Source organism: Lacerta agilis, chromosome 2 (genome assembly GCF_009819535.1).
Source record: "Lacerta agilis isolate rLacAgi1 chromosome 2, rLacAgi1.pri, whole genome shotgun sequence".
Classification (NCBI taxonomy): domain Eukaryota; kingdom Metazoa; phylum Chordata; class Lepidosauria; order Squamata; family Lacertidae; genus Lacerta; species Lacerta agilis.
The window spans coordinates 74,730,090-74,746,757 of NC_046313.1; the positions used below are offsets into that span (position 1 = coordinate 74,730,090).

The 16,668-nt window shown below is 42.0% G+C and overlaps 1 protein-coding gene across 4 annotated transcripts in view; it reads left to right on the top strand.

Annotated features, from left to right (window-relative positions):
• The window catches only part of PPARG (peroxisome proliferator activated receptor gamma), a 63,633-nt gene extending 55,477 nt beyond the window's left edge, over positions 1 to 8,156 (top strand). For 3 of the 4 annotated variants that reach the window (XM_033140787.1, XM_033140788.1, XM_033140789.1), the window contains one exon: positions 7,582 to 8,156. In XM_033140787.1, coding sequence (XP_032996678.1) covers positions 7,582 to 7,829 — 248 coding nt within the window. In that variant the 3' untranslated portion in view covers positions 7,830 to 8,156. The remainder of the gene's footprint in view (positions 1 to 7,581) is intronic. The other variant, XM_033140790.1, reaches the window with a different exon arrangement.
• The last annotated feature ends 8,512 nt before the right edge of the window (positions 8,157 to 16,668 follow it).

Below are 16,668 nucleotides of genomic sequence, written 5' to 3' on the forward strand. Positions count from 1 at the left end.
GCTTTGGTCACTGTGCTTAATATAAAAGGGTGGTGAAATAAATGAAGGCCAGTAAAGCATCTGCCTTTATGAAAGATGAATTTGTCCTTCCTGAGAGGTTAAAAGTATCTTCCAGAATTTCTAGGGATTTCTGTCAGCAGCTGCTCTGGTCTGTATGCAGCTACTGCCCCATGTGGTGAGCTACTGAACTGCACGTTGCCCATATGCCTAAGCATCTTGGTATCATCAGGCTACCCAAGCTGGCTGTTGGACAGGAAGTAGTATAAGAGGTCTTCCTGCCCAAGTTAACCCTTGCTTGAACAACAAGTATTCCTGTGCTCTGTCATGTTTCTGTGTCTTTTGGCTGCGCTTCAGCCCTGGTGCCAAGCTGGTTCCTCACTCCTGCCTCCTGGTTCATTCTAACTACTAGTTTCGTTCCATTGCACCTGGTTTACCTCAGATTGTTGCACATGGCCCTCACCTTGACGGCTCCATCACAAAATATAGCATAGGAAGCTACCGTACACACCAGGCAAAACTATATGCTTGTTTGTTGCCTACTCTGGCAATAATTCTCCAGGGCCTCTGGCAGAAGCCATTTCATATCACCTGTTACTCATCCTTTAAGCTGCAAATGCCAGAGATTGAACCTGGGATTTTCTACAACTGAATGGCAGTCCCTTGCCACAAGGAGCACCAGCTTCCCCAGAGTGAGGGCACTTGTCCCACATCCTCCAAGTGCCGCTGTTGTCCCCCTGAGTTGCATTAGCATTGCTAAGCACAGCCCATCCAGCAAATCCTAAGTGCATTCTTCTGTCTCCTTTCCTGCTTCCCAGCTGCATTCGCTATTTTGCATGGTTTGACATGCGCCAGGTTTAAAGGGGCTTAATCATTCATTGGCACTTCTCTCATGTTCACTTGAAACTCCAGCCCTGTGACGTGTTTTCATTAAACTAAAATCACATTTATCAAGTACATATGCCGTCAGAATATCTTTACTTGAGAAAGGTTTTGGAATAAATTGGTCCGCAAGGACTTTGAATTAACTGACTATAGGCAAGTGGGATACCTACTATATTTCTTGGATAGCTACAATGAAATTTTGAAGCCCAAAAGGGCCTTTTATAATATGAGCCAATGGTCTTGGGAGTGTTTTCCCCATATTAATGAAAAGTCTACAAATGAGAAACATACTGTTAACTCCCTTATTTGCTTTAATAGAATTCAGTATTTGACTGCAAACTGGGATTTGTACAACTTCAGAAATGTTTTGTTTTCTCTTAGATAAAGTCATTTTAAATGTTGGCTCCTAGCAGTATAATAGAACGCTAAAGTCTTTTGATTAATGTGAGCCTCATTCCCCAGCTACAAGTAATATTAATTTGACAAATATAGATAATTATAAATATTAGTACAGAATTACGAAACGCTTCATACTTCAGTCATCGGTGCCTCTGAAGCTGATGTAGTAGCTACAAATATAAAGTATGTCCAGTTTACAAATTTCTGATTTGTATATTCCAGTACATATCCTTCCCTTGCCTACAAAAGTTTATTTAACTGTCAGAGGTATTTAGCACTTATTAACGGTCTGCACCTTCCTCAAAATACCAAATAGTCTATGTGGAATCTCATTTGGCCATTTTTATTTTCAGTGAGCTAGATCTACCTGAGTCAGAGTAGACCCACTGAAGTCAATAGACTACCAGTTTAATTAATGTTGGTTATCATCCATTATAATGTTGGTTATCATCGAAGCTACCAACATGAGTCTGACCAAACTGTGGGAGGGAGTGGAAGACAGGAGTGCCTGGCATGCTCTGGTCCATGGGATCACGAAGAGTCAGACACGACTAAACGACTAAACAACAACAACAAATCATCCATTCTAATGATATCAAGGGAACACTGGGTGGGATTCCACATAGTGCCCTGCATGTGTGCATTGTTCCATGCACACAACAACTTAGTTGAATTCTGCCCATTGTCAGCAGATAATGAAGTCCTTAGGCTTATACTCACCCACTTAAATATCAACAAGCTTACTAGAAAAAAATGAATAAGGTCTTTATCAGAATGAAAAGGTGAAGGAAGAGGTTGAAGGCAACACTTTCTGCTAGAGTATAAAATGTTTTGAAATCTCCTCTTTTTGAAATGAGATTATGTGGAATCCCATCTATTTCATTTGAAGCTTCTAAGGTTTTATGGGTGGAGATAGCGGCATTCAGATTGCAGGAGAATGAGATTACATATTTCCTCCCACACAAGCCACCCAATGTGCCTGCCCTTCTCTAAGGTCACCAGAAAGCTTGTCACTTCCCAAATGTCATGAATCATTATGGCAGACTATGTAATTTTTTTAATCTGCAATATTTCTATCCCAAGTTTCAAAAAGTTCAGCAAGTGGTTTGCAGAGTGGAATTAACACCAATTAATAAAAACTTAAAAAAAAACCAAATAATAACATCAGAAAAGCAAGCATCACATTCCTAAGGTCACAATTAAAATGTGTGTGTTTACCTACCTTTGGTAAAAAAAAAAAAAACATAAGAAGAAGATAGATGAAACTTCCAAGGAAATCCATTCCATTATTCCAATGCCCCCCCCCCACAAAAAAAGGTTGTGTTCCTGGAGTGTGACAATTTTGCCTTCTATGAAGAAGGAATTGATAGCAAATTCTCAGTGACTGCCCTTAAAATTCCTAGGAGTTCATATGCGGGAAGGATTCTCCCTGGGATATGAAACCCAGATCCTTTAGTCTTGCAGTTATGAAAAATAGCACCTTGATTGATCTTGTAAGCAAAGTTGTAAACACTGTAGGTTTAATATGCCAGTTTCAAAGTTTTATTTTTGCCAGTCCACACCTAGTAATAAATAGAAATCTTCTATACAGTACTAACTGTATTCCAGACTGTCTTTCAGATATAATGCACATTACAGTACTCTAGTCTGGACATCACTAGGACACGAATAGCAGTGGCGGTTTCTTGTGAAGTAGCACACATTCAAATTTTGAAGTGAAAACTGCAGTAATCACTTGAATAATGTAACACATTAACAAACCACTTTAAAATCCGAGAGAACAAATGGCTTGAAGACTGCAGTTTTAAAACAGAGGTTTTATGCAGAATCTAGATGTGTGTGTTGTACACACACGTGTGTGTAAAGTGTTTATATGCTTAACCTATTTTAAACTGTAGTTCCTTAATCCCTATTTTGTCATTCTGCCAGTACATGAAATAGTTAAAGATTGCTCACAAGATGGAGGGGAGGAGATGAGAACTTTTTAAGCCACCAGCTACCACCATCCCTTCCTACCTTTTCAAAATTTGTTCTTTTGATCTCATAGAAAAATGAAACACATTTAATCATATGTACATCTGAAGATAATTTCTTTAAGCCCAAAACCTGATTTGTGCTGTACTCATTATGGTTAAGCACGCAACTGCTGAGTCATGCCTGATTCATACCAGCACTATGATAAGGGTTCTCAGCCAAATACCTATTGACTTTCAGTAGCAATTTCTCTTAGAGATAAGAAATACACAGTAATTTTGCATGTGTACATGGAACATAAAATCATTCTTATGAACATTTCAGAAGTCAATGATTAACAGAAAGTACAATTAACTTTGAGAAAATGCTGCGGAACAAAAGAGGCTTCCACATTTAGAAAAGGCATTCTTCTAACCATTTTCATCCTTTTCAGACCCACCATTTTGAGCTGTATAGTTAAAACTTGTAGATAATTTGTAGTGGTTCAGATGTCACTTTAAGTTTGAGAGCGTTAGCATTGTCGGTAGTTTTAGCCCTCAGTCTTCATGCTTTGTTACCACTGTTCGATTTGCCCTAAAATATTTTGATAACTGTATCGATAAATATATAGGAAGACCCCCGATTGGAGCCCTGGAGAGCCACAACCACCACCAGTCAGTGACAACAATGGTCTGGCTTAGTATAAGGCAGCTTCCTATTTTCCTTTTATAATACTCCAACATCACTATTCAAATTCCAACTATATTTCATTAGGGAGGATGGGATCTAAATGGTGCTACCCTGCTGACAGACAGCATCCATCATCAGAACAGAAAAGGGGCCAATTTTTGGCAACATCTCCTTGAAGGTTCCCATAACTCTTTGAAGCAATGGGGGCGGGCAGTGGGGGGGGGGGAAATTGCCCCCATCCCCATTCTGCTGGTAGTTGCCTCCTTTCAGCAGATTGACACTAACTGGATTCCACCCAATGGGTTGAAAATCACCAAGATTCCCTTCATTCAGTCTTTTAGAAAGAACATGCCTCATTAAAATACTAATTCTTAAGTGAGGCAAACAAATGAGCAATTCTCTAGCTTTTCAAAAACACTGGAAATAGGCTATAGACTTCATGCTTGTTTGAGTTTTATATCGCTGCGCATCCGGAATCCAGATGTTACAGGGTAATACCGTAGATTGGCAACCAGATGTTTAAAGCTACACTATCCCCGAAAAGCCAAAATAGTAACATCTGTAAATATTAGGAACTGCCATATCATTTAACTATGAAGAAATACATACTTTGTGACCTTTAATACATAGAGATATCTCTAGAAAGGATTGAATAAATTATTCTTGATAGTTAATTTTGGAAATGCTGAGTTCATTTTAATGTGTGCAATATTCCTTTTCAGATGGCTTTCTGCTTACACTTTTTCATTCTCTCAGTGTATGTGTGTACACACACAGACATATATGATATTGCTTACCTCCTCAGGTAAAAAAACTCAAATTGATAGCTAATCCAGGGTTTATAGTTTATAGTTCTAAAAAGCTGATGGGGAAATAATGATTTATGAGGCAAAAATCCTTCAAATAATTTTTGTTACAGATTTTCCTATTTTTTGGACAGTCACTATCGATTATATATAAAACTTAACAAGATAGAAGCCAGCTACCATATCCACTGCCAATTCACCCTTTTGCTACCTCAGTCATTTTGGATTAGACGGCAAATTCTCTTTTAAATAAAGAGAAATAACTGATCTATTTCCTTCCTTCCTTCCTTCCTTCCTTCCTTCCTTCCTTCCTTCCTGGTTCTGTTTTATTTCCTCCACCTATGGTGCATGGTATAGCTTTGATAAAAATCACATTTGTTGTCATTTTAGTGAGAAAAAAATGCATAACTTTGGAGGGGGGGAAACCTGAATGTAGTAAAATTGCTTGATCCACATTACTTATAGCAACAAATTTCAAGTGAGCAGCAGTGATAAAGATGAATTTATCTAGCCCTTGATTTCCCCATTTCTCTGGATTTTTATAAAAAAAAAATGTCTCTTTCTTTACAACCAGGTTTACATAGCCAGAGAAATGGGAAATGGTCTTCTTTTGGTCTCAAAAGGTTCAAGCTAGCCTGAAATTTTTACTTCTCTAATATCCACTCCCTTCACTCTAAACCTTGATGTAGGGGCAACTAACTGGTATGGTTACTTGTGGTGACAGCATAGCATTTGCTGTGAACCCTGGAAAACCACAGATCATATTAAGCTATATCAGTACAGCCCTTTCAGACAAAGCTGTGCACACTCCCCTGTTTGTGCCCAATGCATAGGTTGATTAAAGGGCCCTAAACAGGCTACGCCCCTCTTCTCCATTTAGCTGGATGGTTCAGTAATTGATTTACTTATTAACTTTTGCTTTGCAGTGTGCACACCATAGGTTTGGGTTATCAAGTTGTCATTTCCTGTGGCTAAGTGAGTTTAACAGGTTATACATTAGCAAAAGAGGCAGCAGTAAGTTATTGGCAATTGGTCTCAAACACAAATATTTCCCACAATTATTCATCAGCATTTGACCATCTTTTCAGCTCACATGCTTCTAAAATTATAGTTTGTGTGCGTCCCTTAAAATGAAGCGCAACACAAAGCCAGAAGTTATGTTGAACAACAGCTTGAAGTTCCCTCCCCTAAGAATGTAAAACGGACGGGGGGCAAATGAGATATTATTTTAAGGACTGCTGTTTTTTGTCAAAAGCTTTATACCAATTTAGAAGTAAATTGCTGGTGACAAAAGATAGTGAAGTAATCACATGAGAAGTGAAAAATGTGAGCAAAGGAATGTGAGCATGTTTTCATTGCTCCACAATGGAAGGAAATAGGCATTGACCATATTTCGTAAAGTGAGTCAGCTTAAACCACTGGCAATGTGTAGAACTTTCTGTGAAATTTTCTATGAACATTTGACGGAGATTTTTATTTTGTACAAAATGTTTGAGATAATAATAATAAGAATAATAAGAATAATAATAATAATATTTTATTTGTACCCCGCCCAACTGGCTGGGTCCCCCCAGCCACCACTCTGGGTGGCCTCCAACAGATATTTAAATACATTTAAAATATCACAGGTTAAAAACTTCCCTAAACAAGGCTGCCTTCAGGTATTTTCTGAATGTCAGATAGTTATTTATCTCTTTTACCTCTGCTGGGAGGGCGTTCCACAGGGCGGGCGCCACTACCGAGAAGGCCCTCTGCCTGGTTCCCTGTAGCTTTGCTTCTCGCAGTGAGGGAACCGCCAGAAGGCCCTCGGCGCTGGATCTCAGTGTCCAGGCTGAATGATGGGGGTGAAGACGCTCCTTCAGGTATACAGGACCGAGGCCATTTGGGGCTTTAAAGGTCAGCACCAATACTTTGAATTGTGCTCGGAAACGTACTGGGAGCCAATGTAGCTCTCTCAGGACCGGTGTTATATGGTCCCGGCGGGATAGATATAGATAGATGACAGATAGATAGATGACATGAGAATATTAAAAAAGAAAATGGCAAGTGCCCCCTGTTGAAAAATGTAATTGGGAGGGACCAAAAAGTTGGGGCACAGAATGTGGTGACTGTGCTAAGAGCAAAGGCAGGTTAAATCCCTGCCTAAAAGCTGGAGGTGCCCATTTTTCAAACAGCTGACCTGTGTAAAGGCAGCCCTGTATCGGAAATTTTTTTTATGTCTGGTGTTTTACAGTTTTTTCTATATGTGCTGTAAGCCACCCAGAGTGGTTGGTGAAACCCAGCTAGATGGGCAGGGTATAAATAAAATTATTATTATTATTTTGAAAGGTCTTCATGAGTGCAGTCAGGCAAGTCAGTGCAAGAAGTGTGCCAACCATGTTGCCAAGTGCGTCATAAATGATTCCTGCAACCAGCTGCCTTAATAGGACGTTGCCAATTCACACATGCAAGCCTAGTATTGCAATTGTACTGAAAGCCACCACAAGCCTAAGTCTTGGGAAAGACAGGAAAAATGCCAGAAGGCAACAGTTTGGCAGCGACATCATCTGAGTATATGAACTATGTCACTTCCAGAGAAAATGGCCAGGACTCTTCATCTCAGTGCTAGGAGCTTCTTTTAACCACTGACCTTCAGAGCACATTTCAGTAACATTTCTCAGATGGAGGATATCTCCTCGTTCAGCCTCATGCTATTTCCTGTGAAAATCAAAACCTACAAGAATCCCAGCTAGACGTAATAGAAATCTGAATACTTCAATGATAATGTGCTTGAAATGCTGTACAAATATGTGAGGCTTTGTCTGTTTTTCTGATTAATGCCCCCCCCTCTGCTATTTTGTTCCCCTCTTAGATCGCCCTGGATTAATAAATGTGAAGCCCATTGAAGATATCCAAGACAATTTGCTGCAAGCTTTAGAACTCCAGTTGAAGCTGAATCACCCAGAGTCATCACAGCTGTTTGCAAAATTGCTGCAGAAAATGACAGACCTCAGACAGATTGTAACAGAACATGTGCAGCTGTTGCAAATTATAAAGAAAACGGAGACAGATATGAGCCTTCATCCACTCCTACAAGAAATTTACAAAGACTTGTATTAAGGGATGTAGAATTTCTAATCCATTGACATGATGTACGTTGTTCAAATTGCACTACTTCTTTGAGAGGGAAAAATATTACATACTTAAGAAATTACTGTGAAGAAAAAGCATTTTAAAAAGAGAGGCAGAGCTTTTACTATTATAGATCTATTTTATGCCTATTGTTTATAAAGACACATTTACAATTTACTTTTAATATTAAAATGTATATATATATATATATTATATATCATTAAATTGTTGGCAGTATTTTCCAGATTAATTTTTTTTATCTGTCTTATTTTATAAACCATAATTGCTTGTTCAATATGATTAAAAAATATCATTGAAGTTGGTTAGCTGTGCAGTGCAATTTTCAGCTTCACATTTCCCCCCAATTATATATGCTATTGTGCGGCCAGGCAGAGTCCTCCGAACCCCGGGCAGCCCCTGAGTGAAATAACGACACGTGACAACGTTCTATGGGATTAAATTGGCCACAACTTTATTCATATTCAGATGTAGGGAGACCTTGGCTCAGGCACTGGGCGTTTATCCTTCCCAGCCCCCAGCCGGGGTTCTAGGTAATTTCAGGGTTATCCAGCATGAGTGGGGAGCGGGCTAGCTCTGGAGAACATATGTTCAAGCAGATAGCCCCCCCCCCCCTGTTCGCAGCTGCTGGAGGGGGAGAGCAGTGACGACCTCAGGGCGCATGGTCAATGCCTCCCCCTGAGACCCCTTTAACGGGAACCCTGTTATCGACACTGTAATGGGGGCAGGGGTCACTGCCCCCCACACCCCCAATTTTGTAGATGACTAAAGGATTCCGCCCAAGGCCTGTAACTGCCAAAGTTGTGACAAATTGCTACGGGAAAGGCGAAATCTGCCAATGCAGGGAAAGTCCTTTCCGGCCCTTCAACAGCGACCTTGTTGTAGCAGCACCTGCGTGGCCGTGGAAGAAGAATGTAGTTAACCTGCAACATAAACGCCAGTTGAGGGAGTGGAGGGTGGGGAAGCTCTGAATCCAATGGTCGCTTCCCAGGTATGACTCAAGCTCTATTGTGTGTGCTGAATAATCCCTCCTTCTACCTGGCCAATTCCCCTGGCAACACCTCCCCAGCCAGGATTGGGCAGCTGCTAAGTAGGTGGAGTTCACAGGTATCCAACCTGGGAAGGTGGTGCCAGACCCCAACTGCCAGGAGTTGCACCGTGATCCAAGGGGGTTACTCGCAACCACGCAAACCATCCCCATTTGATGTGGGGAACGCTCATTCTGCTAGGGAAAGCTCTCTGCATATTTTATGAAGTGATGTGCAAACAACAGTTATGGGTTACAGCATTGTCCCAGAAGGCTCAAATTTGATTTCTCAGGCCTGGTTTCTTTTTCTTTTTATCAGTTTTTAAATTCACTGAAGGGAGGTGCAAGGGACCCAGATATAGTTTTGTCAAACATGCCTTTGACATTAGCAGGTTTTAAAGGAAGCCCAAAGCTAATCTTGTTTCACTGCAATTATATTAGGCATTATTATACCTGCATATAACAATACATGAAGATCAAGGAACTGAGGACTCACAGTACATACATGGGTGTTATATCCCTTTATCCTCAGATGAATGTTGTTGATTATTGTATGCAGATTCCAGCCATTGACTTTGCAGACAAGGCAATCAGCCCACTCCTGAACCCTGCAGAAGTTTGCACAGGACCAGCAGACCGCATTATATTTGCTCCCCAAATTGCTCCTGAGATTCAAAAACACTGTGTGGGATGGTAGCATCAGCATACAAAGTCCTTTTGATCTTGGCAAAACTGGCAGTGGATTACTTCATGTGCTTGCCCTCAAGTGAACTGATTTTTACAAGAGCAGATTATATACATTCCCTGCTACACAATTCAGGCCAGGCACACACAGTATTTACTGAGCAGCAAGTTGGGACAGGAGAATGCTCAACACTTTCTAACTGCTAAAGCAGAGGGGTAGTTCTGCAGTGGAAATAGGTTGTGACATTTCCAATTCCAAATGCTCTTTATTCTGCTTTGTAAGAGAGAACACACAACTAGGAGTTTAGAGAGCTGAACTAACCCTGAAATATTGAAAGTAACAGTGTCCACTCTCTTCCTGTTCACCTGCACTTCTCCCAATTAGAAATGATTTGGTTTGGAAGATTTCCCTACCAGCCTTGCATTTTGCAGGACTGCAGGCTGTACTGTCGCTATCTCCCAGTAGATCCCATGTACAATGCAGGGAGGTAGATGGAAGTGGGGGGAGGAAGGAGATCCAGGTTCCTGAAGAAAGGGTTTTCTGTGGGGGAGCAACATGTTTGGGAATAATCCTTCAGGGGTATGTTTTGTATAGCTGTTTCCATCAAACACATGAACCACTATAGCAACTCCTATAGCTGAACACTATGGCTCCAAACTAAACATGATGTTGATTGATCATTTCGCATGCCCTTGAATACAATACAAGCTTTTCCCAGTAGCATATGGGGGCTGGTCTGGATTTGGAATCCTTTGACTAATTAAAACATGCACACACCACTGCAGTCCCAATCCAGATTGGGGAAGATGTGCACTGGAAATTTGCTATAATGTGCAGCCCATGTCAGGAAAGTGATCTAGCTATATATGTGAATGAACCAGAATGCCTCACCATATCCCTATGATACTGATTTAACCAAGATGCAATGCTTGAAATCTTAAGAAATGTTTTTTGCTCATGTCTCTTGGACATCAGCAAGCATGGGGATGATCCTGTTTACACTAGCAATGAGTTGGGTTTGGCAGCATGATTCTTGTGGTAACGAATTATGTATGGCAAAAAGTGATGCAATTGCCTATTATTTTTATTTTATTTATTGGATTTATATATTGCCCTATACTTGGAGGTCTCAGGGTGGTTCACACAACTTGCCTAGTATTCCATGGTAATAATAATAATAATAATAATCATCATCATCATCATCAGATTGCATTGATTTTTATCTATTTCTTGTCCCTGCTTGTTATGGATGATGACAAGAGTCGGAGGTAGTGCTGTGCTAAAATCTGTCTTCCAATTTTTGAAAAGTTTTCTTCCCTTGCAAAAGAGGCTTCTTTTTCTGCTTCATTCACGTTACAATTTTTGTACAATTTCAATGAGTGCAGGGGTTTGAACTCAAGTTTTGTGACAAGGTTGCTGAGGGTGGTGTGCCTGTTTTCCTTTCCAGTAAGGTTTCCCAGTTTTCTTTCCTGGTTGCCTGTGCTTCCTTGGTCTTCAAAGAGGCCCCGTGGGTTTTTATTGAAGCACAGACAGTCAGGAAGGCTGCAGAATGCAGACTGCTGTTGAGATGATTTGTAGAATGAAAGGAAGGACACTCCTCATAAACACTCCTCGGCCGCCTCAAAATATGGTACGGTAAGTACAACAAATACTCTGCACACGACTCCTGAGATTCTTCTCACCAAAAAAAGGATTTTCTCCCTCTGATAATTTTTGAGTGCAATTTCCTTTCTCATTAATTGATGACCAATCCTGGGAGGGGAGATGCAGGAGAAATTTCAATGTAACACAAGTGGGAGTATCAGATGAGGGTGACCCTCCAATGTGAAAGCATAATACCATTATTAGTTTTGCTGTTGGCCACAGTTTGAGGAAGATACAGGCTTTGTATAAATAAGAAAATTTCTAATACATATATGCAAAGTACCGGTATGTGGTGGGAAAGGGTATGTTGGATTTTGAGACAGCTTCATGTGTTAAAAACACACCAATTTGCCATATTTAGGGTGCAATGCAAACAGGGGGTTGTGGTGGTGGAATCAAGAGCTGTTTAACCACCCATATCATGACCTGCTGGGAAGCGGGGTCCAAGGGTTACCTTTGTCCGTTTTGCAGGGAGGTTGGATTTTAAAAAAAGAAGACGTTTCCCCCCTCCTCACTGGGAACTGCACATTTCAGAACACCTAGCTGGCTTTCAGTCCTTTGGGTCCAAGCCATTTTGGGGTTCATCTTTGACATGCCCTTAAACTACCTCAACATGTTGTCTTTTTCGCCCTACCACGTACAACCTCTGATGTGAGAGGGAAGAGGGATCCTACACCAGAGCTGCTCCTCCAAGGTCTGAGAGTGAGCTCCACTGTATCCTATTACACACACACACACACAGAGAGAGAGAGAGAGAGAGAGAGAGAGAGAGAGAGAGAGAGAGAGAGAGAGAGAGAGTCAGTCTACAGAGCATTACAGTGGTACCTTGGTTTACGAACTTAATCTGTTCCGGAAGTCCGTTCTTACACCAAAGCGTTCTTAAACCAAGGCGTGCTTTCCCATAGCAGCGGGGGACTCAATTTACAAATGGAACACACTCAACAGGAAGCAGAACATGTTCTGCTTCCAATGCAAAGTTCACAAAACAAACACCTACTTCTGGGTTTGCAGCGTTCTTTATCCAAGTTGTTCATAAACCCAGCTGTTCTTAAACCAAGGTGCCACTGTACAGCCTAAAGTAGCTTCCCAACTTTCTTCTAATTGGAAATGCTCAAGAAAGAAGGTGTTTATCTGTGTGAAAACTTTGAGCTGCAAAATATGCAGGCTAATGACTATAAAACAATATGAGCTTTTAAGAGATCTATCAATGTTTGAGTGGGGAAAACAGAAGAGTTTGACAATAGACCTTTGCTACGTACTTCATTGGACCCAATAACCACAGCAGGGAACTGAAAGCATTTTTCTGAAGCTCTTAATGTTTTCCATGTGAATTATTATCATAATTTTGGTTTGAGTATAAATATATGAGAAATCTTGCTCATGTCAATTTATAAGCGTGTTGTGTTATTTTCATAACCTCTCGGGCTTTGGTGAAAATGTTCCAAGTCGTAAATCACAGGCTGCTTTTTGATCAAACACAACCAAAAACATTTTATAACTTGCAATTAATTGATGTGTGTGTGTTTGTGTGCCTGCCATGTTGCAGTAGTAAACCCAGAACATACACTGAGGGAAAGTACACTTTTTATTTTCCACTAAAATTATTTCACATGGTGTTATTTATTGCCTTGTGTGTTGTTTTTTCCTGGAGAAATTGATATTTCACATGAATGACATTATGGGGTTATGCCCCTTCCCTCAGCCTGTTGCGGAAGGAAGGCTTGGCAATCTATCTGTGCATGGCAGTCACCCTTTTGGGCAAATCTGCCATAAACCAAGTTAGCACAAAGTATTTATTTTACTCCCTAGTTTCCCCCCACCCCCACACAAAGGGAGTGAATATTAGCAACTCCAAAAGCCTCTAACATTGGTTTTGCCTCTAATTTTCTGAGCTGGGTGGTATGAAGCACAGCACACCATACTAAGGCCCATATCAGAGGTAGGCCCATAGGCTCTCTTCAGAGAGATACAAATCAGTGTTGCCTCTTCCCCATGTTGGCAACCCATGTTTAAAAGAACCATCTAGTCTGCTAAAAAGATGGTGACTGACAGCATGTCTCAAAACATCTAAAACCAAAGATGTATTTTGTCTTGGAGATTCCAGATTTTTTGAACTTATCCCATGATTTTCAGTTGGCGTAGGAACTTATACTCAGACCATCCGCTCTCCATGGTTTCAGGCAAGGGAAACCCAAAGCTTTCCCCTAGAGATGTTGGAGATAGAACCAGGGACCTTGTGCAAGCAAATCATTTGCTCTGCCACGGAGTTACAGCCCTTTCCCTAATGTTCGAGTCAGTTCATTACTGTGAGTTTGGTCTAAACCACCATTCAGTTCACATTAGCACTGATTCTGACAGGCAGCAGCTGATAGGGATGGAGAATTCAATTCAGTTCACATTTAAAGACAAACCTACGAGGTGAGTAATGTGTAAAAAAAATGCATATACCAGGGTAAAGTGTGCATGAAAAGGGTGAAAATGTCTTACAAAAATGCATTGTGTTAAGCAAAATTGCATGGCAACATTTATATACTGGGAGATGCACAATAAAAGGCTGGTGCATTTTCATGACTTTTTTTTAATCCAAGCTGATGTGGAAATGTGAAGAACTGAATTTAAGACTGCAAAAATGAGCAACTAAGAGCAACAGAGATGGAATGATTTTCCTATCCCTATTAGCAAGTTCACTTCACTAGTGATATAAACAGAATTTAACTGAAATGTATTTGTTTGACGTAAGTCATAACATTGGAACAAGACAAGATGTTAAAAGGATCAGATTAAATTGAGCAAAGTCATAATAACACAACCCAAAGTTAACAGTGCCCTCATTAACATGGAAATCCATCACATTTTGTTTTGGCTTCATCGAGGGTCATGCTGCACATCTGTCTCTCTTTGCCATTCTATATAACCTCTTGCTTGTTATTACATATCAATTATCTGTAAATTAGACAAAAACTCCCGTCTCTTCAACCATTCAGCGTGGAATTTGTTCTTCACACTCTGACTTGTAGGACAGCGAAATATGTAATATGTATGTCCTTGATTTCCCTGGTTCTATATAAAAACAGTGATCAGAGAGAGTCCTTCTGATAGGTAGCTGAACAACAGGAAAGCTTTTCTGAAAACGAAATGCCTTGCAAGACAGAGCCAAATACATGTGGTGCATATGTTGTCCTAAGACGCATGACATCAAGATGTGGCAATGGATACAGACCACGCACAAGGAAATTTTATAGCTTTACATTATACTGTGCCAATGCTAGGTGTTCCAAAACACTGTTGCAAAATCCTGGCCGCTTTCCATGGTAATAACTACTTACTACTTAGGTCAGTGTTTTTCAACCTTTTTTGGGCAAAGGCACACTTGTTTCATGAAAAAAATCACGAGGCACACCACCATTAGAAAATGTTAAAAAATTTAACTCTGTGCCTATATTGACTATATATAAAGTAATTCTCTTGAATTAAGATAAATTCAGCCATGTAAATAAGTTTTTACTGATGTAATAATGGAAAGCTGAATGGTTTAGTAAGTTTATATAAAATATGCAGGGATTTATGTTGTGCAAAATGAACCACAGAAAGAGAGGAAGTGAAGTCACTGACATTTTAAGGTGAATATTCTAAAATGTAAAACAGAAATTTAATTTTAAAAAATTCATTCTTGCATCGTGATCACAACTTGCGTCGCACTTCTCCGTGCTTCGGGTTGCAATACCGCAGCAGGTTAACTCAACCAGAGGCTGACTTCTAAGTACGCCATGCTTGGGAGCGCGCTGTTAAAGCGAGAGCTTTGGGCATTTCCCTCCCGGGTAGGCAAGACAGAAGCCGTTCCAACTCCAACTAAACCGTTCCAGCTCCCAACTAAATCACTGCATCTCCGAGCAGGCAGAGGGCAACAGCACAGCAGAAGCCATCCGATTTCGCGGGCTCACACCTTCCACCTCTTACAGCAGGCAGAAATCCAACAGGTGCATGCCATCCCTTCTCCCGCTGTGCTGGAGGAGGGGGAAGCTGTCCCGGCTGAATCTCTACCCGTCCCAAGGAAATCGGCATATACAAACAGACAGACAAACAAACAAACAAACAAACAAAGGGACAAGGAGCAACCAGGTCGTGTCCGGCGGCTCTCCAAGGAGCTCGGATCCTTGGAGTGGCCACCCTCCCGCTAGAAGCAGGGCTTGGAGGAAGCCGGAGAGCCCGCTGCCCCCTCTAGGGAAGGCGGGCCTGCAACCCCGGACCCATCGGGATGCACCACTCGGCGCCCTCGCAGGCGGGGCTGGGCAGGAGGCGGTGGCAAACGCCGCCAAAGGACCACGATGCGCCCTCGGCACCTTCTTCATCCCCTCGGCCGGCGGCGGGGACGGCGGCCCGTGATGGAGCCCCGGAGCCGGGCTTGTTGTGTCCGCTGAGAGGCCGGCTTGCGCGCTGTGCGCCCTGGCCGTGCCACGGCTTCTCCTACCCAGGGGTGCCGGGGCTGAAGCGGCGTCTGCTGGCGGTTGGGCTGTCCTGCTGCACCGTGCTGGCCTTCTACGCTGCCAGCAGCCTGCGGGAGCTGCCGCCCGCGTGGGGCTGCGGCAACGATGAGGGCGACGAGCCGGTGACCGTCCCCTTTGGGCGCAGCCGGCCTTTGGGCGGCTGCAAGCGCCGCTTCGGCATCCGCGCCTGCAACCTTTTCAATTTTTCCCACGGCACACCAGGCAACATCTCGCGGCACACTAGTGTGCCGCGGAACAGTGGTTGAAAAACACTGACTTAGGTGAGCATTTGTAAATAGCTGCTTGTCTGGGTCCTACATTTTTCAGCAGAACTTATCTTACATGTGAACAGAAAATCATGGAGCCAATTCTTTGTGAGCAGGACTTCTCTATGCCTGCAGGATAGGATGCCTCTCATTTTGTAAGTGGTTTTCTGGACATAAGACAGGTGTGGCGCGATGGGATAGGATTATATGAGGTATGGCTGAAATATGGATTGGAAAGTGCCATAGCTACCATAGCAGAGACACCAATGTCATCGCCACTGGAGGCAAATCGTCTGTAGCCTTTTCCCCTCAACTGGAAGAGCCGCCAGCAAGTTGGGTATAAGCCCCTGGGGTATTGTGCAGCTCCCTGGCATAACAGTTTGTGCTTTAAGACATTTGGCACCTACCTTGCATACAATTAACAACAGATGTTTAAAGGGGTAAACAACACAAAGGAGGGGGAATGAGGTAGCAAAGAGAAGTTGGAAGGGGGGGAAAGATAAATAACACAGGAGCAGAGAAAACTGCCATACACTGAGTCAGACCAATGGTCCATCTCATGCAGTACTGACTACATTGATTTCAGGCAGGGATCCCTCCTGGTCCTACCTGAAGATTCTAGAGAGAGAACCTGGGGCCTTCTGCATGCAAAGCAGATGATCAGCCATTCCGTTAACGCCCTTCTCCTTACTCCTTAAAGTAA